Source organism: Mastigoproctus giganteus, chromosome 14 (genome assembly GCF_048544385.1).
Source record: "Mastigoproctus giganteus isolate SK-2022 chromosome 14, ASM4854438v1, whole genome shotgun sequence".
In the NCBI taxonomy this organism is placed as follows: Eukaryota; Metazoa; Arthropoda; class Arachnida; order Uropygi; family Thelyphonidae; genus Mastigoproctus; species Mastigoproctus giganteus.
Window position 1 is genome coordinate 34,033,671 of NC_143588.1, and position 27,790 is coordinate 34,061,460.

General features: G+C 37.6%; 1 protein-coding gene across 2 annotated transcripts in view; it reads left to right on the forward strand.

Annotated features, from left to right (window-relative positions):
- Window positions 1-27,790, forward strand: part of LOC150075057 (transducin beta-like protein 3) — a 472,089-nt gene that overhangs the window by 421,606 nt on the left and 22,693 nt on the right. For both annotated transcript variants that reach the window (XM_090388931.1, XM_090388932.1), the window contains exon 21: window positions 8,054-8,144. In XM_090388931.1, coding sequence (XP_090245057.1) covers window positions 8,054-8,139 — 86 coding nt within the window. In that variant the 3' untranslated portion in view covers window positions 8,140-8,144. The remainder of the gene's footprint in view (window positions 1-8,053; window positions 8,145-27,790) is intronic.

The following is a 27,790-nucleotide window of genomic DNA, read 5'->3' on the forward strand; positions in this document are numbered from 1 at the left end:
ATAGGGCCTGTTGTTTATATTGCACGATTTTGCACTGCACAAGGGTTTCTAGGAACACAACTATTGTGCTATACGAGGACTGACTGTATATGCAAACACAGTCGATAGAAGAAGCCACAGATTATATCACGCACACCTACTACTTGCAGGTAAATGCAATTCCATTGTTGAATCCACAGAACTGACAGCACCTTAATTATTGGTGGAAGACTGCACAAAAGCAAAGAAGTTAAAAAAATAAAGCATGGAATTTATTTTGTTGATCCCCAACCACAGCTAATATTATCACCAGCAGTTTGTGGGTTTCCCTCCTCAGACCACTTTCGGTAGGTACTAACCACAGTTGACTTTGGCATCATGCTACAGTTCTTTCCTCTTTGAAACCTGGAAAAGATCCTGCCACTCTGTACAGTTACCGACCAGTTTTCCTCTTCAGTTGCCTCAGTAAATTACTTTAAAAAATTATCCATAATCTACTTGTTTGGATCATCGAAATACAACACCTAATGAGTAATAATCAGCATGGCTTTCGTAAGAACAGGTCCTCCTTAGATGTCATGATCAAGGCTGTCTGCAATTCACAATGCTTTTCTAAAAAATAAACATCTTGTTATGGTTTCCATAGACATAAAGAAGGCATTTGACACTACCTGGCATCATGGCATTCTCAGTGACTTCCATGCTCTTGGTCTACGAGGCAACCTGCCTATATTCATCAGGAACTTCCTCCAGAATCATTTGTTCCAAGTTCGATACTACAACTCTCTTTCTATTACATTTTTACAGGAAGATGGAGTGCCACAAGGGTCTGTACTGAGTGCAACCCTCTTTGTCCTTAAAATTTATTTCATCACAAAAGAACTTCCAAATACTGTTGAGACCTATCTTTATGTGGAAGATCTCTCCATTTCTTGCCACTTTCAGAATATGAGATCCATTGAGCAGCAGTTGCAGATATCCTTGAATAAAGTGCAATGGCTAATGTCTATCGCAGTAGAAAATTGTTGCAATCCACTTTTGTAATCAACGAAAAATGCACACAGATCCTGAACTTCAGATGTCAAACTTTACCATTCCAATGACTAACAATATCAGATTATTGGGATTAATCCTTGACAGAAAATTAATTTTCTTTGAGCACATTAAATCTGTACATACTTCCTGCTTCAAAAAGCTGAACATACTAAGAGTTTTATCTGTTCTGTCTTGGGGAGCAGACCGTGCATCTTTGCTGCTTTTATATAGAGCATTGATCAGATCCCTGGTTGGATTATGGTGATCCACTGTATGATTCTGCTCAAAAGAGTACACCACACTGGCTGGATCCTACGCAGCATAGTGCATGATCCAGCTTATGATCCCCCTCCTTACCTCCGCAGAAAAATATTACTACTTAAGTATGCAGCTGAAATATAAAGTTGCTGTCCACATCCTGTTGAGCCATACATCTTTAATCCTCCACTCAAAATCTATATAGAATCAAACCCAGTAAAATAAAACCAGCAGGCTTATGCCTAATTCATTAAGGCATAAGCCTTATTGAATTAACACAGAGTTGGAACGTTCCTAATGTCAACAAGCTACAAGTAATGAAATGCTCTCATCCACCTTGGAACCTCGACCTCAATTAACTTGCGATATCTTCACAAGTGGGGAAAGAATCACCTACTAACGCTCAACGTGAAGCAACTCCATGCAAGCCATATTCAGAAAAATGGTAATTTTTTGCCAATTTATACTGATGGCTCGAAATCACTTTCAGATGTTGGAGCAGCAGTATTTCCCTCTACAATCATTTCTGCTGCCCTTCCACATGAGTATAGAAGCTTCTCTCCAGAACTTTGTGCAATAAAATTAGCTTTAGAAAACATGAATATCTACCCCTAGTATACACTGACTCTCTGAGCTCAATTACAGCAATCCAAAACTTTTCTTATAAGGTTCATCCTATGTTAAACCAAATCAGAAGCCTCTTATTAAAAATTAAGGAATGTCATCAATCAGTGACCTTTTTCTGGATCCCAGTGCGTTCAGGGATAAAGGGGAATGAACTTGCTGACAGAGCTGCCAAAAATCCATCAACTTATGATTTAACCTTTGCTCCTGTTCCAATCTCTGATTATACTCATATAATACAAATAGCATATCTTGCACAGTGGAGAGAGCTATGGCACACCCAAACCAATAATAAACTCTGTCGGTTGAAACAGGATCCACAGCTTTGGCACTCTAGCACCAAAACAATGTGCGAAGAGAAGTAGTGCTTGCATGAGTACGGATAGGACATACATACCTGACTCACCTTCACCTACTTACAGGAGAGGATCCTCCCCAATGTCCACACTATTCAGCACATTTAACAGTCAAACACATTCTAATTGACTGCCTGCACTATCACAGGACTGAACATCCGTCCTCCTTTCCCTAACAAATCTTCGAGAACCGAAGACATTAAAACATATTATTGGTGATGATGCAAACATCAATGAATTTTTCTCTATTTTGAAAAAAAAAAGAGGAATCTATCATAAATTCTAAAAGATCTCTCTAATAACAAATGAAGTGATTACATCTGAATTTTTTTATTTATTTTTTATTTTTTTAAATTTTCCTATGAATAGGCAAACCATAGACCCGGCAGCTCTTGCACCATTAAACCCCCATAACACAAACACACACCTCTTGCTCAGATTACTCACCTGAGTGGGCATAAGTTCAAATTGACGAAAGGCAATTGTAGAATAGATGTGTGGACATTTGCCTCTAGTCAGCAGGTGGTTGATAGTTGGAACAAAATTCCATCTGTTTTAGTGGAGTTTATTAATAAGTTCAAGGCAGAACTAGACAGATTTGGAGTGAATTGATGGGTGAAATAGGAAGGGTGTTTTTTTGGTTGATGCTATATAAGCTTGCTTTCTTGGATCATATGCCCTGCTAATGCTAAATTTGTACGGGCAAGGTGATTTGTGTATTGATACTATTAAATGGAATGTTAGAACTTGATATAATAATTAATACATTCATAGCAGAATCTGTATGAATTTAAGTTTCGTAAAGTGTACTTAATTGGGTGGTAACTGACTTTTAGTAGTGAGTTCCTAAGAACAAATCATATTTCCTTGGAGTATTTGAAAGTGTTCTGGCTCCAGAATTCATAAGTGGCAAGTTGCCAACTGATTTTTAAAAAATAGTATATTAGATATTTAATTCTAACTTAACTATAATCATATATTAGCTTTAGTTGAGGCATATGATGCAAGAAAACAATCTTATATAGCATCAGCCAAAAAAAAATAATAATAAATAAATAATAATAATAATTCAAGAAAAAAAAAAAAAAAAAGCCAACCCCATTTCACCCATCTGGCCACTCCAAATGTTTCTCTAGCTCAGCCTTAAATTTATTTAAGCTATCAACTTCCACAACAACAGATGGAAGTCCATTCCGGGAATCAATTACCCGCTGGCTAAAGGCAAACTTCTGCACATCTATTCTACAAATGTCTGTCCTCAATTTGAATCTATGCCCCCTCAGGTTCTTAATCTGAGCAAGTGGCAGTATACCATCAGCGCTGAGCCAGTTTAAACCATTCAAGGCCTTATACACTTCAATCAGAACACTTTGCAGGTGCCTAGTCTCCAGATGCTGCAACTTGCAGAACATAAGCTTCCCTTGGTAAGAGCACTCTTTATTCGTCTCACCAATCTTGTTGCCCTTCTCTGTACTCATTCTAGCAACTCTACATCCTTCCTAAAATGAGGCCTCCAGACCTGTACGCAGTACTCAAGGTGTGGCCTGACCATTGCCTTATACAAAAGGATAATCACCTCCTTGTATCTGCTAGCAAAATTCCTATATATCATTGACAAAACTCCATGAGTTGCTCTGGCAGCCCATCTACACTGCTTAGAGAACTCATATCTGACTGCACAATTACCCACAGGTATTTTTCATTGAGTGTAGTACCACACAGTTGGTATCTTTCTCTTGGGTTACTGCTACCCATTTTCAGTACTTTGCATTTGTGAATGTTAAACTTTAGTTGCCACTTCTCAGCCCACCTGCCTAACTTTCTTAGATCCTGTTGCAATAGCACTCTGTCCTTAATGTCATTAACAACCCTGCCAACCTTTTTATTATTATCTGGAAACTTGGACATTAACTTGATGTACCTTCATCGATATCATTGATAAATACACAAAACAACAATGGGCCCATCACCGAACCCTGGATGACTCCACTAATAACATTAGTCCACATAGATCAGTGTCCATTTATTACCACTCTCTGCCATCTCCCACGCAAGCATCCCTTTATCCATTGTAGCAACTCGCCCTTAATGCCATACTACTCCAATTTGTAAAGCAGTCTTCCATGGGCAACAGTATCAGAAGCTTTCCTGAAATCCAAGTATATGATATCAAAATTATTTTTTTCATCCAGTTCCTTTATTACTGCATCGTTAATATCCAATCAAATTGGTCAGACAAGACTTCCACATCACAAACCCATGCTGGGTCTGAATTATTACTGCAGTCTTGTCTGGGTGATTCTGCATCACTTCTTTAAACAGTGACTCCATTATTTTCCCCGGCACAAAGGCTATAATTATAACAGATCTATATTTATTTGTTTATTATTATTTTTTTTCCTTTGGTAGTTATTGGCGCATCGGCTTCTGTGGCCATAATGCACCTCCCAAGGTTTTTGCAGTACTTTGATCCAAGCCTGAGGCGGGATTTGAACCCGCGACCTTTGGGTTGCCAGGAAGGCGCTTTACCTACCCAGCTAGCCCGGTCGGCAATATATACAGTGAAACTGCTTCTAACGGACACCTCTCGTTAACGGACATCTCTCTACAACGGACTTTTTCAAATTCCCCAACTCACCTACATTGGTTTTAACGTGTTTGCAGCTTCTGTCTAGCGGACATTCTCTGTAACAGACGCGGACAGGCAATCTGCACTCTTTCGTTTAGATTAGCACTTAATTTGATCTCCCCATAACGGACTGCGGGAGAGCTCACTGCCCTTTTTCTAGGAACTTTTCTTCCACATATTGCCTCAATCTATTTTCTATTTCCGATTCTCTGAATTTTATCAAGGTTTACGTCATGGTTGTAAACCGTTTTTCAAGAATTTTTAAGGCACGTGTAGAACTTCTGATGAATTTGTGTGTAGGGGGCGGGGTGAATTTGGTCGGCCTTTCGTCTTTTGAGTTTCAGTTTTCAATTTTGTTCAGTGTCGTGTGAAGTGCACAATGTCTTCTCGTAAACATTTAACTTTAAAAGATAAAGTCGAACTCATTAATGCGTATGATCGGAAAAAAATAGTGTTCGCAATCTCGCTGCAAAATTCAAAATGGGCCTATTATTAGGGAAAAGGCTTTGGAGGTTGCGAAATCTATGGGAGTAAATGAGTTCAAAGCTTCTGTGGGATGGTTAGACAAGTTCAAAACTCGGCATAAAATTTCTTGGAAAACCGTAAGTGGTTTTCTGTTGATACTGGGGTTGTAACAGAGTGGACCGTCAAATTGGAAGAGTTATGTCGTGATTTTGAAGCTAAGGATATTTACAACTGTGAAGAAACAGGGTTGTTTTTTAAAGCTCTTCCTGAAAAAACAATGAGTCTAAAAAACGAAAAGTGCCAGGGCGGAAAAATTTCTAAGGAACGCTTGACTGTACTATTGTGTACAAATATGCTGGGAGACTTTGAACAACCTCTTGTTATAGGAAAACCACAAAATCCTCGTTGTTTCAAGGGCATAAAGTTGAATCTTTTGAATGTTGATTGGAAGTCTAATAAAAAAGCGTGGATAACACGAGATATCATGAGCGAATGGATAAGTCACTTTAACCAAAACATGATTCGTCAAAACAGAAAAATTATTCTTTTCATGGATAATGCTGCATCTCACCCACACATTGAATTGTCCAACATTCAAATCGTTTTTCTGCCACAAAACACATCTGCAGAGTGTCAGCCCTTGGATCAAGGGATAATAAAAAATATTAAACTTCACTACAGAAAACGTGTTTTAAGACATCTCATTGCAAACATGAACGATGTAACATGTGCGAGTGACCTTGCAAAGAAAATCAGCATCCTAGATGCGATTCAATGGATTTCCTCTTCAGTAAACGCAATTAGAAAACAAACTGTTGTGAACTGTTTTGTAAAGTCTGGCTTCTCAAACGCAAAAATTGAAGTTGTGAACAGCAATGTGGAGCACCAAGAATAACAAGAACTTCAACATCTATTGATAATGTATGATACTTCAGCTACAAGTGACCCTGGCTACAAAGATATAGACTCGAACCTCACTACAGAAGATGGTGCTCTAGATATTAACGACATTATCATCGATATTTTTCAAGAAGTTCCTCATGAGGATGAAGAAATGGAAGGAGGTCATTCTGTCGAAGAACATATTAATGACGAACCACCGATGAAAATAGAAGAAGCGCTCATACAAATCAATCGTTTAAAAATGTTTTTCGCCACTGAAGAAGATACTGAAGGACTTTCGATGGTTTCTTCACTCCAAACAAATGTTGAAAACAAAATTATCAGCCAGAAGAACGTGCAGAAGAAAATAAGTGATTACTGTATGTATTTTGCTTAAGATAAAGTCATAATATGCATAGCACAATTGTATGTATATTGTTTAAAAAAATATTGTGCAAAATCTGTATATAATTTAATTTAATTTTACATTAAACGTTTAACGATTTTTCTTTCTTTCTTTCTTTTTTTTTCTCCCTCAGAATTCTTGTTAGCGGACACCTCTCTGTAACGGACGCATTTTCGTTCCCCATGCCTGTCCGTTAAAGGGAAGTTTCACTCTATATAAATATTTATTTGTGTTACCCTTTGAACCCCCTCTGTGAATTGGGAATACATTTGCACATCTCCAGTCCATGGGGTCCTCCCCTGAATCTAAGGATGCTCTCATAAATATGGCTAAGGGTTTTCTCACTTCCCTCGCTGCCTCCTTCAATATAACTGGATAGAGTCCATCTGCCCAGGTGCCTTTTTTATGTTTAACTTCAACAATTTCTCCTCCACTGCTCTCCGTTATTACAAAAACATTTTGCTCCCTGTTAGAGTTTAGTAAATTTTTGTCCTCCCCTTCCTTACAGAATTCCTCATGTGTTAATGTAGATGAAAGTACTCATTCAGTTTGTCAGCTATCTGAGCAGAATCATCAACAGTTGAATTACTAACATAAAGTGGACTAATCTGATTCATTCCCTTCTTTCTAGAGTTTACATAAGTAAAGAATCCTTTGCTGTTTTTCTTCAAATTCTTTGCCAAGGATTTCTTGTAATCAGCCTTCGCTTGCCTAACCTCCTTTATGACTTGATTACAGACTAGCGTATATCTGCCATAGGCTTCTGTGTCACGTGATAATTTATATGTATCCCACACATTTTTCTTTTCTGCCACAAGCTGCATTAGTTCATCTGACATCCATTTAGGTCTAAATCTTGAACATCATTTCTTATTTGGTATTTAAACTTTAATTGCTTCCAATATTAATTCCTTGAAGCTTCCCATATAGAATTTGCTGTTTTAAACATCATCAATTGGTCTCACTGTATAGAATTTAGAAACTCTCTGAGACCACTGCAGACCTTTAGCCTTGATGGTAGTTACATCTTTAAGTAAATCCCACATCAATATACTGTGATCACTGTCACCTAGTGGTTCCTTTATCTGCAAATTCTTAATGAATGATTGCATTAAGAATTGCAGATTGCATTAAATTGAAATGAATTCGTTTTGGAGGGGGGGGGAAGAGAGAGACTGGCATTCGGAAAATTATGGCTTTTTTTTTTTTTTTTTTTTTTTTTTTTTTTTTTAAGAACAGAAAAATTTGGGAGGTTTTAATTGTAAAACATTTTGAAAGTAATTTTATGTTTAAATATCTGATAAATAAATAAAAGGGACTTAATACACATATCACTTAGAATGTTTTTATTTCATTTTCATTATTATAAATTCTCAAAATATCTTTTTCCAACTTCATTAAATTTATTTTATATTTCAGAACGATATTACAAGAAATTGGATAAACTTTTGCAAGATGCAATGTTTGCTCAATATGTGGAGGCCAACATGACTGGCAAACCTTGAGCAATGTAAGTTTTTCATTAATAGCCAACAAATTTTTTGTAATGTGGGGTTCAAGTTATTGTGATATATTTATATGTAAATTTCATCTATTCTAGACAATATGCTTTATAGAAAGTAATCAATTAAATAATCATAATAATATACAGCTCATTCTGCTATAATGTGTATTTCAAGTTATGTGCATATTTATTTAATGCCTTGTCTGCCTCTCTTTTTTTTTTTTTTACACTCCCCTCCCTTTCCTACTTTGTTTTGGTAATGGTGTAACACTAGGGGAGGTACTGATATTGGAATGGCAGTTGATTGTGTTTTTTGGTCAAGATTTGACCAAATCTTGTCAATGAGAGTGAATGACCCTCTTGGTGGAATAGTCATATCAATTTCCATCCCAGTGGGATGCTTCCCTGCAATTTTCTCAGCATGTGTTCCTAAAAACTCAGCTACATACAAAAAAACTTATTTGTCTCCCTAGTGATATTTCAGTTTATGGTTATCAGTGACCATGTAGTGCAATTTTGATTTATGAATTTTCTGTGTAAAAATTATATACAGTTCCCATATATACATATTCTTCTTAATCATACCGTAAACAATGAGTGAAGAAAAAAAATGGCAAGCATTAAATTTTAAAATTAAAAATGGAAGTGTTAAAGTTTTGTCAAAAATGTTTACTGGTGAGGAGCTGGACATCAAAAGAAGCTACAAGTTCAAAAGCATTGCATGAGGACTATGGGGATTTATGAGGATATAGTTACAACATTTGGAGAGGATTCCCCTTCCTATTCCATGGTTAAGAAGTGAGAAGCAGGATTTAAATGAGGGAGGGAGTGAGAGCCTGGAAGGTGATTCACACTATGGGAGACCTACAACATTGATTACTCTAGAAGTTGTTCATAGTGTGCATGATCTGGTGATGAGTGATATCTTGGTACATTGCCAGTGTCATGCGAAACTCATCTGAACACACATGCATACTTACAGAACAAACAGTGATTCTTGCTATGAAAAATGGTTTGGCACAGTGGGTCCCAAAGTTGTTTACAGATTCAAAATGCACAAGAGTTGTCAAATCAAATTAACATTTGAATCATTTTCAAGCAGATTTCCTTTCAAGGTTTTTGCCTATGGATGAGTGGGTCCATGACTTGCAGAAAGAGACAAAGGAGCAGTGTAATCAGTGTAAATACAGCTCTTGTTCCCCTCTAAAGAAGGCCAAGTTTTTTCCTTCTGCTGGAAAGGTGATGGCATTGGTTTTTGAAATGCTGGTGGAGTGTTGCTAGTGGACCTGCCCCCCACTGGCCCTTTTCATTTTCCAATACCCTGAGTGCCTGTTTCTTTCATCCCCTTGCTTTCCTTTTCTTTCCTATCCATACCATTACCCCTACTTCTCACACTATGTTCCTTCCTTTTCAATTTTCATTATTTATTGGGATAACAAGTTTTCTTGTTATCCCACTATGAGTCCTTACCTGTTTGTGGTCCCTGGCATGCCTCCACGTGGCATGGGATGGGAGTCAGCGGACCAGGTGTTCACTGCCCTCTGGCTGCCAGGCGCCGGCACTCAACATTCAACATAACACACACATAAACTTTACACACCAACACTTATTCACACTTGCCAGCTTTGACAAATTTGCTTTGCAGACGCTACTGCGGTACATAGGGAAAACCCTGGAGACTTCCTCAAAAAAGAAGAATACCTTAAATACCCTGAGTGTACACAGTTGGTGTATATCCAGGTGGGCACAAATTCACGTGCTTAGGATATCACTGGAAAAAACTAAATCAATACTTTTGAAAGAAAACTTAAGGAGACCCCCCCCCCTCAAATTAAAATTAATGGAAAAACTAAACATTGTATCAGAGCTTAAATACCTAGGGGTTGTTTTGGTAATGTAGATGTAATGTAGATGTAGATGGCGATGCAATGTAGAATAAATGCATGAGAGTAAAATGAATGAATGCATAAGAGTGAAATAATTGTGCAAATATGCTGGGCACTGAATGAAAATGATAGAGTGAAATAGGGATTGTGGGAAGGGAATGAATTCTAGTTCTGGTGAAAGAGAATGACCCAGTAAGAGAGTGAGAGTGAATGGGTATTATGATAGATGGGAGTGAGTGAAGGAATGAATGTAGTTTGCTGAATAAATACACAGAAATTCTCTAAAATGTTCATAATAAAGAAGCACATCAGGGTCTAATGATGATTTTATATGATGTATGATGTCATCTATATGTTGTCTTATAAGAGACAATTTAGGATGAGGTGCAACATCATCATCGTCCTCTTATTCTCCATGGAGAACATTTTCTGCAATCTCTCCCTCAGAAAAAAATTGATAGCCTGGATCACCATCATTTTTGAGCCACTGTTCCACATTATTCTCAGTTGCATTTTTTTTTTTTTGTTGCCAACCCTCAGAAGAGTGTCCCAAAAATTAGACACCTCAACTCCCTCAAAGTTCATTTCAAGTTTTACGTCATACAACAACTTCTTCCAGGCAATGGACAAAGTAGCAATCTTTATATGCTAAGTTGAAGATAGCAGATCTGATGTATGCATTTAAATTTAGCAGTGTCCTGGTGCCTTTTGTATCTTTTGCATCTTCTGTTTCTTCCAAAACAACCGTCACCTCCTCCACAAACTTCTTATACAACGTCTTACATGATATGATTACACCCTAATCCATTAGCTGTATCAGCGAAGTAGTGTTAGGAGACAGAAAAACGCATTAATTCTCCCATCCCTGCTAACTACCTTCTCAGCATTAGGGTGAGCAGGTGCATTATCTAGCAGTAAAACAGCCTTTATTTCATTAGAAGAAATTTTCAGCACATCTGTCTGATGCTATCAGATAATAAATAGGTTCTAAATTTTTCCTTTAGGACAGAAATTTTTTGTCCATTAAATCGAGGGCCTACAGTATATATATAAAATTTAACATAAAAAAAAAAAAAAAAGATAATATAAAATGTAAGAAAAAACTATAAAACAGAATGAGAGCAGTAGAGAGTTAATTGGGATCATGAGTAGAAAAAAAAATACCTGTCCCCCCCCCCTCCCCGATTGACCAGAGGTGGTTGTTTTTTGTTATTTTGGTTTTTAGGAGCATTAGCAACTATGGCCATATTGCTCCGGTGCAGTGGTCATTCCCTGACCTTTCCGCATCCTCCGTATTTGGTGGTGACGGGCTCGAACCCCGGTCTAATCAAGAAGTGTGTGCTACGCACTGCTGCTCCTTCCCACCTGGCTACGGAGGCGCCTGACCAGTAGGCATGTAGATCGGACCAGGAAGCACCAACCCCTATCCAAGCAGACACTGGTCAGTAGGACTTATCCCCTGACAAGTGTGGGATTGAGCAGCAAACAGGCACTGCAGCATAGGATCCCTTTCCTTATGATCTTCCAGTCCTACTACCTGGGTTCGGGTTTTTTCATTCCCTCTCCCCTTTTGCCTGGTGGGTCATCCCACTGCCAACTATTACATCCCATCCCCAGAACAGGAGGCGCCTCCGTAGCCAGGTGGGAAGGAGCAGCAGTGCGTAGCACACGCTTCTTGATTAGACCGGGGTTCGAGCCCGTCACCACCAAATACGGAGGATGCGGAAAGGTCAGGGAATGACCACCACATATCCCGGAGCAATATGGCCTTAGTTGCTAATGCTCCTAAAAACCAAATAACAAACAAACAAACAATCCCCAGAACAGGATAGGCATTCTGACCTGAGGGGGGGGGGGTCCTCTTCTGTCCTCCCTTTTAATTAAGTGGGTGGGCACTTTCACTAGTGTCCCCCTATTGTTCTACCACTTTCTTCCCCTCCCACTTCCTATCCCCTTCACAATTTCTTTCTTTCTTTCTTTCTTTCTTCTTCTTTTTTTTTTTTTTTTTTTTAATGGGTTCTTCCCGTCTGTAGTTTGGCTACCACAGGGTTTGCCCTGCCAGTGCTTCATATTCCCTACTGCCCGGACCGAAATTTCTGTGTGAAAACACAAGACCCTAGGCTAAGAGGCTGGATGAAAAACACAACCAACATGACACATTAACACTTCACACACTAACCTACATAAATCTGGCCTTTACAGAGTTTTGTATTCATCAAATTGCTTGACGTGGAGTTGGGGGAACCCCCTGAAGCCATATTACAATTAACACTATACACTGTGTACACAGTTGGTATATTACTCTGGGATTGTTGCCACCCATATCCAGTACCTTGAATTTGTCAACATTAAACTTCACTTGCCATTTTTCAGCACATAAACCTAACTTTTGTAGATCTTGTGTCAGCAGCATACTTTCATTTCTGCCATTATGCACCTTGCTAATTTTTGTACCGTCCGCAAACTTAGGTATTAATCCTGAAAAATTCTAGAGGCTCACGTTTTAATGCCACAAGTGTAAGACCTTAAAATGTAAGGTCTTCCTGTAGGCATGTAGTTTGGCTATCACAGGGTTTGCCCTGCCAGTGCTTCACTTGTGCAATAGCAACACAAAAATAACTTATACATTTGGTGGGTTTGAAAAAAAAAAAATAATAATAATAATACAGGAAAAAAATTAATTTGAGAGTTATGTTGTGGGTGAATACGAAGTTCCCTAGCAGTGTATATAGGTGTCCAGGAAATCACCTGCTATACTGTTGATGATTTATTGAACATTATCCTTTAGAGACAAGGAGGTCATAATCCCTTTGTATAAAGCAATTGCAAGACCAGATTTGGAATACTGTATCAAGTAGGGACACCTCATGTAAAAAAATATATTCAGCTTCTTGAGGGTGTCCAAAGACAGGCAACTTACATGGTGAGATCAGAAAAAGGATAACAGTATGGAGAAAGACTTCGATTATGTGGGCTATGGAGTTTGGCAACCAAGTACTTTAGAGTGGAACTGATTGAGGTTTATAAGGCTCTGAGAGGCATTCTTCTCAAGTAAATGCTTCATCATGATGAAGCATTTACTTGAGAAGGATTTGTGTACCTTGCTGATTTTATACAATCAGATCTTCTCTGAAAATGCCTATCCTTCTTCCTGGCACCATTCTTTCATTATCATCATATCAAAACCAGGCAAAGATTCTTCTCTCTCACGAGCTGCTTAGAAAAAACTTTTGAAAGGATGGTACATTCAAGGCTCACTTGGATCCTGGAGTGAAAGAATCTCCTGCCAGATCATCAGTATGGCTTTCGGAAGAGCAGATCAACCCAAGATGTGCTTATCAAGGCTGTATCTCATATCTGCAGTGCCTTTGTCATGAAACAACATCTAGTTGTGGTCAACTTAGATCTTAAAAAGGCATTTGACACTACCTGGTGCCATAGTATCATTATGGGAGGTTAAATGAAATAATGATTACGTATAAATCCAGTAAAATATCTTTAATTATAAAAAATAAAATTATAATTAAAGATATTTTACTGGATTTATATGTTATCATTATTTCATTTCACCATGGATCCCAGTACAATAGGCCCATTTGTAAAAAATACAAGATAATTAATACACGAGTTGGAAGAAAAATGTGATGCTTGCAGGTCAGATTTATCCTTGGCCAAAGTTACAACAGAACCATCTGGTTTTTACAGAGGTGGGAGAAGAGATGGGCAAAAGTTCCGGCCAATAGCTTTGGCAAGATATTAGAATGCTCGGCTACCATTGTAATTAAACCTGTCAAGTGTAATTACAATGGAGTAAATTGGAAATGCTTGCAAGGTAAAAGCAGATTACCTGAAATTAAATGAAATTAAGATTAACTGAAAAATAATAAAAATGCTGTAAGTCCTAGGAATTTAGCTACATCTACATAGGGTTGGCAGCCAAAACCGTAGGAGCCACAGCAACAGGCAAGGTCTCTGTAGTTAAAGTCCTAGGACCTACAGCATTGGTACCATTTTTATTATTTTTATGTTATTTTAAGTTAATCTTAATGTAATTTAATTTCAGGTAATCTGCTTTTACCTTGCATTGCATTCTCAATTTACTCCACTGTAATTACACTTGACAGGTCAGTAACCCTACTCAATACACTGATCAAATACATTTGTATTTGATCAGTGTACTGAGTAGGATTATATATATATATATATATTTGTAAAATAATAAGAGGAGTTTACCTCAAAATAGAACGTAGAACACTTCCGTATGATACCCTCCAGAAATTAAAACGAAAAAATCAACAACTTACTGGTACATTAGAGTAAAATATAAATAATTAAAAAAAGCAATTTAACACAATTCAAATCAATTAAAAGAATCTAACGAAAATATTCAAAACGATTTTCCTTCCTGAAGCTGACAACGCTTTTCGACAGTATGTTGTGATCGGAAAAGCAGTCGAAAAGCGTTCTCAGCTTCAGGAAGGAAAATCGTTGTGAATATTTTAGTTAGATTCTTTTAATTGCGTTAATTTGATTTTTAATTGTTTTAAATTGATTTGAATTGTGTTAAATTGGTTTTTTAATTATTTATATTTTACTTTGATGTACCGGTAAGTTGTCGATTTTTTCAGTTTTAATTTCTGGTGGGTATCATACGGAAGTGTTCTACATACTTACTTGTTAACAGGAGAGACTGCTTCTACAGGGATGGGATACACTTAAATAGAAAGGGTGCAAGAATGTTTGCTGATGCTATCGAGGCAATGTTAGGTGGGTCGGAAAACTGCTAGATTGGGGGGATACAAGGACTAATAGATTAACAGTAGCCACTGGCAGAGGTGAAAGTGATTCTTGCACTGCTTCTATTGGAATGAGCCGCAGCCTGGAAAATAAGATGCAGGATATTTCAGAGACTGCTGGGAATCATTGGGGTACAAGTAAACACATGGGTTGTGTTAGGGTAGCTAAGAAAAAGAACAGGTGCATGTATACTTGTGTGTACACCAATGCTAGGAGTTTAGTAAATAAATTTGATGAATTTGAGGTATTGCTCAAAACATCAAAGGCAGATATTGTGGGGATTTCAGAGACGTGGTGTCACACAGATATAAGAAATGCAGAACTGGAATTTGGGGAGTACAATGTCTACAGAAAGGATAGACAGGATAGGAAGGGAGGAGGGGTTATGCTATTAGTTAAAAAACACATAAAATCCAAGGAAGTGAAGCCAGTCGACATCGCTGGACAGTGCAGTGTCGAGTCAGTTTGGTGTGACATAAGCATTGGGAGATCAAAATTGAGAGTAGGAGTGTGCTATAGGCCTAATGACTCTGATGAGTATAATAAGATATTGTACAGGGAAATAGTCTTATAATGGGGGATTTTAATTTCCCAGATATTGACTGGAATTTGGGGGCTGGTCACTCACACAGTAGCAAGGCTTTTGTGGATTTATTGGATGATTGTTTTCTACATCAGCATGTTCGGGAGGCAACTAGAGGGAGTAATACTCTTGATTTGATTATCAGTAGTGATTCTTCATGCATTAAGAATCTGCAGATAAATGAACCACTTGGTGGCAGTGATCACAGTGTGCTGAAGTGGGAGTTACTCAAAGAGGTAACTACCATTAGGGGTAAAGGGAAGGGGTATTGCTTTCGTAAAGGCGACTACAATGGACTGAGACAGTATTTAAATTCTATACAGTGGGATCAACTGATGATATTGCCAACAGCAAATTCAAAATGGGAAGCATTCAAAGAACTTATCGTGGAAGCTACTAGGCTTTACATACCAACTAAGAAATATTGTTCAAGTTTTAGGCCTAAATGGTTGTCAGATGAACTAATGAGGCATATGGCAGAGAAGAAAAATGCATGGGATACATACAAATTAACACGTGACATGGACACCTATGATAGATACAAGTTGATCTGTAACCAAGTTACAAAGGAGGTTAGGCAGGCGAAGGCAGATTACGAGAGATCCTTGGCAAGGGATGCGAAGAAAAACAGCAAAGAGTTCTTTACTTATGTAAACTCTAGAAGGAAGGGGATGAATCAGATTGGTCCACTTGAGATCGATGGGTCAACTGTTGATGACCCTGCTCGGGTAGCTAACAAACTAAATGAATATTTTGCATCGACATTCACACATGAGGAGTTATTCAGCGAGGGGAATGCCAGAGGTGTATTCAATTCTAGCAGTAAGCTAGAGAATCTTGTAATAACTGAGAGCAAAGTGGAGGAGAAATTGTTGAAGATAAACACAAGAAAGGCACCTGGGGTGGATGGGATCTATCCAGTTATATTAAAGGAGGCAGCAAAGGAGGTAAGCAAACCCTTAGCCATAATTATGAGAGCTTCCTTGGACTCAGGGGAGGTACCCATTGACTGGAGATGTGCAAATGTGACCCCAATTCACAAAGGGGGATCAAAGGCTGACACAAGTAATTATAGACCTGTGAGTTTAACTTCTGTTCCCGGAAAATTAATGGAGGCACTGGTAAAAGAAGCACTGCAGGATCATCTAGACAAGACTTCAGTTATAGCTAGGACACAGCATGGTTTTGTTAAGGGGAAGTCTTGCCTGACCAATTTGATTGGATACTATGATGCAGTCACAAAAGAACTGGATGCAGGGAATAACTTTGATATTATATACTTGGATCTTAGAAAGGCTTTTGATACTGTTGCACATGGAAGACTGCTGCACAAATTGGAGCAGTGTGGCATTGGAGGCAAGTTGCTGCTATGGATAAAGGGGTGGTTGAGGGGGAGAAGACAGAGAGTGGTAATCAATGGACACTGCTCATCGTGGACTAATGTTATTAGTGGAGTCCCTCAGGGTTCAGTATTGGGGCCTTTATTGTTTTCTGTATTTATAAATGATATTGATGATGGTATATCAGGCTTAATGTCCAAGTTTGCAGACGATACGAAGGTTGGCAGGGTTGTCAAGGACACTACTGACACTATGCTGCTGCAACAGGATTTGGAAAGGTTGAGCAGATGGGCTTCGAGGTGGCAAATGAAGTTTAACATTGACAAGTGTAAAGTACTACATATGGGAAACAGCAACCCCAGAGCAGCGTATCAACTCTGTGGTACTACACTGACAGTGGTAGAGAATGAAAGGGACCTGGGGTGGTGGTGGTGCAGGCAGATATGAAGTTCTCTGAGCAGTGCAGACGAGCTGCAAGAGTAGCTCATGGTGTATTGTCAATGATATATAGGAATTTTTCTAGCAGGGATAAGGAGGTGATTATTCCCTTGTATAAGGCAATGGTCAGGCCACACCTAGAGTACTGTATACAGGCCTGGAGGCCTCATTTCAGGAAGGATGTAGAGCTGCTGGAACGAGTACAGAGAAGGGCAACTAGATTGGTGAATGGGACAAAGGGGTTCTCTTACGAAGAAAGGCTTAAGTTTTGCAAATTACAGTGTCTGGAAACTAGGCACCAGCGGGGTGATCTGATAGAGGTGTACAAAGCCTTGAATGGTTTGAGCATGCTCAATGCTGATGGGATTCTTCCTCTAGCTCAGAAAAATCACCTGAGAGGGCATAAATTCAAATTGAGGAAAGACAGATGTAGGATAGATGTGCGGAAATTTGCCTTTAGCCAGCGGGTGGTTGTAGGGTGGAACAGACTTCCATCCCTTGTCGTGGAAGTTGATAGCCTAAATAAGTTTAAGGCTCAGCTGGACAGGTATTTCGAACGAACAGAGGGGTGAAGTGGAAGTGGTTATTTTTATTTATTTATGTTACTTTTTTTTTTTTTTTTTTTTTTTTTTTGGCTGATGCTGAATAAGCTTGCTTTCTTGCATCAAATGCCTCTACTAATGCTAATGCTAATACTATATTGAGTAAACTCTTAATATTATTATCAACGTAGAACGTATTGAGTATTACAGCTCTGATTTATACTATCTAATATACATATATATACACACAGTCAGACCTCGTTATAAAGAAATATGACCTTTTTCAACAATGAAAAATATTGTAAATTCAGAAATATAGTAAACGATGGGAAATAAATCAGAAATAAGTGGGAATGAATACATTTTCTAACATTTGAAAATAACTAATATTAAGAAATGACTATGAACATGGTGCGCACAATATATTTGTACACTTTTAGAATTATTTCATAAATATATTTGGTTATTATTTTGTTGTACTCTGGATGTTACTGTATATTGTTCATAAAAATGTTCACTTAGTTTAAACATTCAAATATATTTTTGGCACATTTTCTTCACGCTGAAGGCCTCGACGCAGCAAAGCTTCAAATGCTGCCAACATTTCCATGTTCGGAAAGTTCAGTATTTACCTCATTTTCATCCAAATCATTGTCCATATCATCATTAGATTGAATACTCTTCAAAATGTTTGAGTCACTTGGATATTCAGCAACTATAACATCATCATCACCTCCTAAAAATTGATCAGGAACAATTTCTCCACTGATCAAACCTCTTGCTTGGAGTTCTTCCCAAAATTGCTCAATATCTTGTAGTAGTTAATTGGCATTTTAGAAAAACCTGCTTTTGTGAAACAATTTGTAATTGTTCCTTTTGTTGCATCTTGACAACATCTAACAGAATCTAAGGTTGATTGATTTCTATTTTCAGTATGAATTTTGTTTCAGTATGCTTCTTTGGTAGTGCATTTTCAAATGCTTCATAAGTGCCTTGGTCCTTTGGCTGCAGTTCAGACAAGGTATTTGGAGGGAAGAAAACAAGCTTTGCACTTTTAAGTTTTGAAATTACCGAATGAATTACCGAATTACCGAAAGTGGGCAAGGCAGTTGTCACCAATCAATGGGATTTTTCTATTTTCTTTCATCATCTTTTTATTGAAATTTAAAATCCACTGTTTCACTTGCCATTCAACGATTTTATTCCTTTGAAATATCGGGGTTGTTTACTTTAGCCTATAACCAAAAGCTTCAGTATTTCATTACCAGGTTTATTTCCACCAAACAAGGCTATAATTCTCTACTTACTATTTTTACCACCTAAACATTTATCAAATTTAAAAGTCAGTTGAATATGTCTTTGGGCTCGTAGTCTTCCATAATTTTTTCAAAAGTGTTTCTTTCCAACGGGTACAGTCTTCTTTGATTACAACTCCACTTTCATCAGAAATAACTTTTTCGAATAAGCCATGCCACTTTTTATATATGTCCAGCCAACCAGAACTGCCTTGTAATGTTTTATGCCCTAGAAAAGATGCATTCTCCATAACCTTTTCTTTTGTTAATGGCCCTGATATTGGCATATTTTGGTCTCATATCAACTTCACCCATTTAAAGACGGCTTCATCTAATTCTTCATGCAGGCATAATTTTGCCTAGATCCTGTTTCTTCAAACAGTTGGAGAATCGAAACATTGTTTTTGCAGAATGGTTGACACACTACTGGCAGGGATACCAAATTTTAAAGCGTTTTTTTTTTTTTCTTCCCCTTTTCCTTTTTTTTTTTTAATTAATGCCCCAATCTACACTATTAAGCACTTCCACTTTTCCCACTACACTCAAGAATTTCCTTTTAAACAGTGTAGAGTTAATTTGATGAATTTGAATTGTTGGTCAAGACATCAAAGGCGGATATTGTTGGGATAGTAGAGACGTGGTGTCACACAGATATAAGAAATGCAGAACTGGAATTTGGGGAGTACGATGTGTACGGAAAGGAGAGACAGGATAGGAAGGGAGGAGGTGTTATGCTGTTAATTAAAAAAAAACATAAAATCAAAAGAAGTGCATCCAGTTGATATAGATGAACAGTGCACTGTTGAGTCAGTTGGGTGACTGACTCAACAGTGCACTGTTCATGAACACTGTGAAAGCAAAAAAAAAAGTAGGAGTGTGTAATAGGCCTAATGACTCGAATGAATACAATGAACAATTGTACAGATAAATAGAGTGGGCTAGTAAATCAGAATGTCTTATAATGGAGGATTTCAACTTCCAAGATATAGACTGGAACTTATGAGTTGGTCACTCCCACACTAGTAAGACTTTTATGGATTTCTTGTTTTTTGCAGCAGCATGTTTGAGAGGCAACCAGAGAAAGTAAGTAATACTCTTGATCTGGTTATCAGCAGTGTTCATGTGTGTATTAAGAATTTGCAGATAAAGGAACCATTAGGTGGCAGTGATCGCAGTTTACTGATGTGGGATTTATTTAAAGATATAATTACCATCAGGGGTAAAGGAAGGGGGTTTTTGCTTCCGTAAAGGTGACTAGATTGGTCTCAGACAGTTTTAAAATTCTGTACAGTGGAATCAACTGATGATGTTACCAACAGCAAATTCTAAGTGGGAAGCATTCAAGGAATTAATCATGGAAGCTACTAAACGTTTCATATCTATTAAGAAATAGTGCACGGTTTAGGCCTAAAAAGTTTTCAAACGAACTAACGAGACTCGTGACAGAGAAGAAAAATGTATGGGATGCATATAAATTATCAGGTGACACAGAAGTCTATGGCAGATATAAGCTAGTCTGTAATATAGTCACAAAGGAGGTTAGGCAGGCGAAGGTAGATTACGAGAAATCTTTGGCAAAGGATGCTAAGAAAAACAGCAAGGATTTCTTTAATTATATAAACTTTAAAAAGAAGGGGATGATTCAGATTGGTCCACTTAATATTGATGGTTCAACTGTTGATGATCCTGCTCAGATAGCAAAAAAAAAAAAAAAAAAAAAAAAAAAAAAAGTGAATGGGTATTTTGCATCTACATTCACACATGAGGAGTTATTAAGGATTGAAAATGCCAGAAGGTTATCAAATTGTAGCAGGGTGCTTAATGATTTTGTAATACCTGAGAAAAAAGTGGAGGAGAAACTGTTGAAGTTAAACATAAGAAAGGCACCTGGGATCTATCCAGTTATATTAAATGAGGCAGCAAAGGAAGTAAGCAAACCCATAGCCATAATTATGAGAGCATCCTTGGACTCAGGGGAGGTCCGCATGGACGGGAGATGTGCAAATGTGTCCGCAGTTCACAAAGGGGGATTGAAGGGTGACAAGAGTAATTACAGACCAGTTAGTTTAACTTCTCTTCTGGGTAAAATAATGGAGTCACTGGTTAAAGATGCATTGCGGGATCATCTAGACAAGACTGCAGCAATAATAGCAGTAACACAGTATGGGTTTGTTAAGGGAAAGTCTTGTCTGACAAATTTGATTGGTTATTATGATGTGGTTACAAAGGGACTGGATGCAAAAAATAATTTTGATATCATATACTTGGATTTCAGGAAAGCTTTTGACACTGTTGGGCATGGAAGACTACTCTACAAATTGGAGCAGAATGGTATTAAGGGTAAGTTGCTATTGATAAAAGGATGGTTGAGCGGGAGAAGACAGAGGGTAGTAATCAATGGGTACTGCTCTTCGTGGACTAATGTTATTAGTGGAGTCCCACAGGGTTTGGTGTTGGGTACACTGTTGTTTTGTATATTTATCAATGATGTTGATGAAGGTATATCAGGCTTAGTGTCGAAGTTTGCAGATGATACAAAGGTTGGCAGGGTTGTTAATGACAGTAATGGCAGTCTGCTGCTGCAACAGGATCTAGATAATTTGGGCAGATGGGCTAAGAAGTGGCAACTGAAGTTTAACCTTGACAAATGCAAAGTACTGCATATGGGTAGAAATAACCCCAGAGAAATGTACCAACTGTGTGGTACTACACTTAAGGTGGTAGAAAATGTAAAAGATCTGGGAGTAATTGTGCAGTCAGATATGAAGTTCTCTGAGCAATGCAGACAGGCTGCCAGGGCAGGTCATGGGGTTTTGTCAATGATATATAGGAATTTTGCTAGCAGGGGAAAAGGAGGTGATTATCCATCTGTATAAGGCAATGGTCAGGCCATGCCTTGAGTACTGCGTACAGGTCTGGAGGCCTCATTTTAGGAAGGATGTAGATTTACTTGAGCGTGTACAGAGAAGGGCAACAAGATTGGTGAGGGGAATGAAGGGATCCTCTTACCAAGAGAGGCTTAAGTTCTGCAAATTGCAGTGGCTGGAGACTAGGCACCTGCGCGGTGATCTGATTGAGGTATATAAGGCCTTGAATGGATTGAGCACGCTGAATTCTGATGGGATCCTTCCACTTGTTCAGATTACGAACCTAAGGGGGCATAAATTGAAATTGAGGAAGGACAGATGTAGAATAGATATTGATATGCGGAAATTTGCCTTTAGCCAGCGGGTGGTTAATTGGTGGAACAACCTTCCATCTGTCGTGGAAGTTGATAGGTTAAATAAATTTAAGAAAGAACTGGACAAACATTTAGACGGGATTGTTTTGTATTTGTTTTTTTTTTTTTTTTTTTTTTATGGCTGATGCTGCATAAGCTCATACACTTGCTTTCTTGCATCATATGCCACTACTACTACTTGTACAGCAGCTAAAACAAAACTGATTTAGGGGCCACTTGTACCTTTCATGTAGGCAGAGACAGGTGATTTTTAGTGAAAGTGCAGATAACTCATATTCGTGAAACCCCAGATGAATTTCCGGGATAAAGAAAACTCACTCTGTCTCCTAATTCTCTAATAGGATGCTAATAGTAGAAAACAGGCTATGGATACATACACTGGTGTTCAAAGAAAGTGCATCACTTAGTAATTTCACATTTCTAACCCTTTTTCGCAATGGTATGTTACATTAATCATCTAGCATCACAAAGAGAAATATAAACAAACGATATTTATTAACAAGTTGACTGTCGTATCGGCCGTATATGTCAGACACCATTACGTTTTTAGGTGCCGCGTCGTACATATATTGCCGACACCCACTGTTTCAGTTTGAGCTGTGTCGGCTGTATAGTGCTGATGATTATTGGAAATTTACTTTATTGTTGAAAAGCATGGCCTCCGATGTTACATGTGATGAAATTTGCATGGCACTATGAGAAAAAATAAGCGAGTAACTGGTCATTATTTAAAAATTCTTTATTCTTACAAATTTTATAATTACAAAATTATAAAATTGTAATTATATTTATTTTGATTTATGATATTGTCCAAAACACACTAAACACATGAAAGGCAGATGAATACAGTCTGGGCAATACATCAAAACTCTTTTCCCCTTTCTGCTAGCAACTGATCTTTTTTCAGACTTTCAATTTTGTGTAACAAAAATGCACATTCCTCTATCTTTCTTGTTTTTTGTGTTGATTTTTGTCGTTAGTATATGAGTGTTACCACATTTTGGCTTTTCATGTTTCTCTTTCCGTTGGATATTTAGCAAATCCGTAACTACCTCTTCCCTTCATATTTTTATTTATTTTCGCGTAGCACTCTTGTATACTACTTAGGCATTGACAACTGATATTCTGATTATATATTCTATCGCTAATTTCTGGTACCACTTTATCCCCTTTCTTAGTGTTGTGTCATACAAACCCATTTGATCCGTCAGATCAATGCCTGCCCTTCCCTTATAAGCTAGTATAGGAAGTGGGGTTTTTTTTTTTTTTTTTTGCTTCTTTCCATCTTCCTTTCTGGTGGAGGGTCCATCAAACATTTCTGGGGCATGATTTGTTGTTAGTAGTCTCACATCTCAAGCATCTTGCCAGTTGTCTATGTACTTAAGGGAAAGTCTTGTCTGACAAATTTGATAGGATATTATGATGTGGTTACAAAGGAACTGGATGCAAAAAACAATTTTGATATCATATATTTGGATTTCAGGAAAGCTTTTGACACTGTTGTGCATGGAAGACTATTGTACAAATTGGAGCAGAATGGTATTAAGGGTACCATTCTGCTCCAATTTGTACAATAGTCTTCCATGCACAACAGTGTCAAAAGCTTTCCTGAAATCCAAATATATGATATCAAAATTGTTTTTTGCATCCAGTTCCTTTGTAACCACATCATAATATCCTATCAAATTTGTCAGACAAGACTTTCCCTTAAGTACATAGACAACTGGCAAGATGCTTGAGATGTGAGACTACTAACAACAAATCATGCCCCAGAAATGTTAAGTGCGAGAAGACAGAGGGTGGTAATCAATGGGTGCTGCTCTTCTTGGACTAATGTTATTAGTGGCGTCCCACAGGGTTCAGTGTTAGGTCCACTGTTGTTTTGTATATTTATCAATGATATTGATGAAGATATATCAGGCTTAATGTCGAAGTTTGCAGATGATACAAAGGTTGGCAGGGTTGTTAATGACAGTAATGGCAATCTGCTGCTGCAACAGGATCTACATAATTTGGGCAGATGGGCTAAGAAGTGGCAACTGAAGTTTAACCTTGACAAATGCAAAGTACTGCATATGGGTAGAAATAACCCCAGAGAAACGTACCAACTGTGTGGTACTACACTTAAGGTGGTAGAAAATGAAAATGATCTGTGAGTAATTGTGCAGTCAGATATGAAGTTCTCTGAGCAATGCAGACAGGCTGCCAGGGCAGGTCATGGGGTTTTGTCAATGATATATAGGAATTTTGCTAGCAGGGAAAAGGAGGTGATTATCCCTCTGTATAAGGCAATGGTCAGGCCACGCCTTGAGTACTGTGTACAGGTCTGGAGACCTCATTTTAGGAAGGATGTAGATTTACTTGAGCGGGTACAGAGAAGGGCAACAAGATTGGTGAGGGGAATGAAGGGATCCTCTTACCAAGAGAGGCTTAAGTTCTGCAAATTGCAGTGGCTGGAGACTAGGCACCTGCGCGGTGATCTGATTGAGGTATATAAGGCCTTGAATGGAATGAGCACGCTGAATTCTGATGGGATCCTTCCACTTGTTCAGATTACGAACCTAAGGGGGCATAAATTCAAATTAAGAAAAGACAGATGTAGAATAGATGTGCAGAAATTTGCCTTTAGCCAGCGGGTGGTTAATTGCTGGAACAAACTTCCATCTGTCATTGTGGAAGTTGATAGCTTGAATAAATTTAAGGAGGAACTGGACAGGCATTTGGAGGGAATGGTGTGATTTTTTTTTTTTTTGGCTGATGCTGCATAAGCTCATACATTTGCTTTCTTGCATCACATGCCACTACTACTACTACTACTTCGCAGACCTTTGCAGCTAAACCTAAACTAACTGGTCTGTAATTACTCTTGTCACCCTTCGATTCCCCTTTGCGAATTGGGGATACATTTGCACATCTCCAGTCCGTGAGGACCTCCTCCGAGTGCAAGGATGCTCTCATAATTATGGCTAAGGGTTTGCTTACTTCCTTTGCTGCCTCATTTAATATAACTGGATAGATCCCAGGTGCCTTTCTTATGTTTAACTTCAACAGTTTCTCCTCCACTTTTTTCTCAGGTATTACAAAATCATTAAGCACTCTGCTACAATTTGATAACCTTCTGGCATTTTCAATCCTTAATAACTCCTCATGTGTGAATGTAGATGCAAAATACTTATTCTTTTTTTTTTTTTGCTATCTGAGCAGGATCATCAACAGTAGAACCATTGATATTAAGTGGACCAATCTGATTCATTCCCCTTCTTTTTAGAGTTTCTATAAGTAAAGAAATCCTTGCTGTTTTTCTTAGCATCCTTTGCCAAAGATTTGTTGTAATCTGCTTTTGCCTGCCTAAACTCCTTTGTAACTTTATTACAGACTAGCTTATATCTGCCATAGGCTTCTGTGTCGCCTGATAATTTATATGCATCCCATGCATTTTTCTTCTCTGCCACGAGTCTCATTTGTTCGTTTGAAAACCTTTTAGGCCTAAATCCTGCACTATTTCTTAATAGATATGAAACATTTAGTAGATTCCATGATTAATTCCTTGAATGCTTCCCACTTAGAATTTGCTGTTGGTAACATTATCAGTTGATTCCACTGTACAGAATTTAAAAACTGCCTGAGGCCACTCTAGTCACCTTTACGGAAGCAAAAACCATTTCCTTTACCCCTGATGGTAATTATATCTTTAATTAAGTCCCATTTCAGTACACTGTGATCACTGCCACCTAGTGGTTCCATTATCTGCAAATTCTTAATACACGAATGATCACTGCTGATAACCAGCTCACGAGTATTACCCACTCTGGTTGCCTCTTGAACATGCTGCTGCAGAAAACAATCATCCAGTCAATCCACAAAAGTCTTACTAGTGTGCGAGTGACCAACCCACAAGTTCCAGTCAATATCTGGGAAGTTAAAATCCCCCATTATAAGATATTCAGATTTACTAGCTCTCTCTATTTCTCTGTACAATTGTTCATTGTACTCATTCGAGTTATTAAGCCTAAAACACACTCCTACTCTTATTTTTGCTTTCGCAGTGCTTATGTAACACCAAACTGACTCAACAGTGTACGGTCATTCTATATCAACTGGATGCACTTATTTTGATTTTATGTTTTTCTTAATTAACAGCATAACCCCTCCTCCCTTCCTATCCTTTCTTTACACATTGTACTCCCCAAATTTAGATATTAGGAATTCAATTCTGCATTCCTAATATCTGTGTGACACCATATTTCTGATATCCCAACAATATCTGCCTTTGATGTCTTGACCAGCACTTCAGATTCATCAAATTTATTTACTATACTTCTAGCATTGCAAGCTTGTCAATGTTTTTCTTGGATGTAAAAAAATTTACCTCAATTATGGTACTTTATTGAACATTGATTATTTAGAATTTGTTTATCAAATAACAAAGAATGTTAAGCATTGCATCGAAACATGCTTCATTTACTGGTGATTCAAAAATTATACAATAAATTTTGGGGACTTTTCATCTGAAGAAAAATATTCTTTCAGTACTTCAGACAATTTTAATATTCTCTTTGCTAAATTGTACAAACTCAACCAGCCAATTTTTGAATGGGTCAATAACTTATAATGCATAACTGGATAGATAGTATGACAGTATTTTTATCACGACCATTTCTACCTCACAGGATAATCTCTCAGTTCTCAACTGCATTGTGTTGTGCAAAATATGTGCAGTATCTACAACGTATAGTAAGTCAAGATTAATTTTATTGCATTATTTATAAAAGAAATTGATTGTGCCTTTTCTTAACAGCCCCACAAAAATTTTTTAATCTGTTCCATAAGCAATGAACTTTTTTATAACAGCACTATACAAAGTGTGTTAATTATGAAAGCAACAGTAGACTTAGAAGTTTCATTTTGTAGTGATTCAGTTTTTAATATTTTCACCTGAATTCCTTTTGTTTTGCAAAAATAATGAATTAAAGGGAAAATAAAATCTTTTCTGTTTTGTCATTTTTTTGTGTGTCCATAGCTATTCCAAAACAGTGACTTTTTTTTTTTTTTTTTAATCTGCCTATAAATCTTGTCTACATAATACCCAAATAACATTTTAATGACAGCTGCTGTTTTGCTCATGTGCATGAATATTAACGAGCTGTTTCTAAGTCACAAAATATTTCTTTAACTAATTCGTTGTTGCAATTAGCTGATCCAAAGAAATGGTGATATATCATAGGCAATTGATAGTCTTTCACTGGATTTTTCACTTGAAGGTACTGTGTAATATTTTGCAAAAAAACAGAATTTCTGGGGCAAGTTTATTTGATTTTATGCTCTTTTGTATTAACATGGTCGGTTAGGTCAGATTTTCCACCATGACCAATGTTTATGTAGCATTCACACTGTTCACATTTTGTTTAATTATCAGTTCTTCCTCTCTTAATGAATCTCCACTGTTTTGAATACTTATCATTAAAAGTACTACTTTTCTTCAGAATTTCTGCTTAGGGGTTCTTCAAAAACTATTACCAATTATAATAAA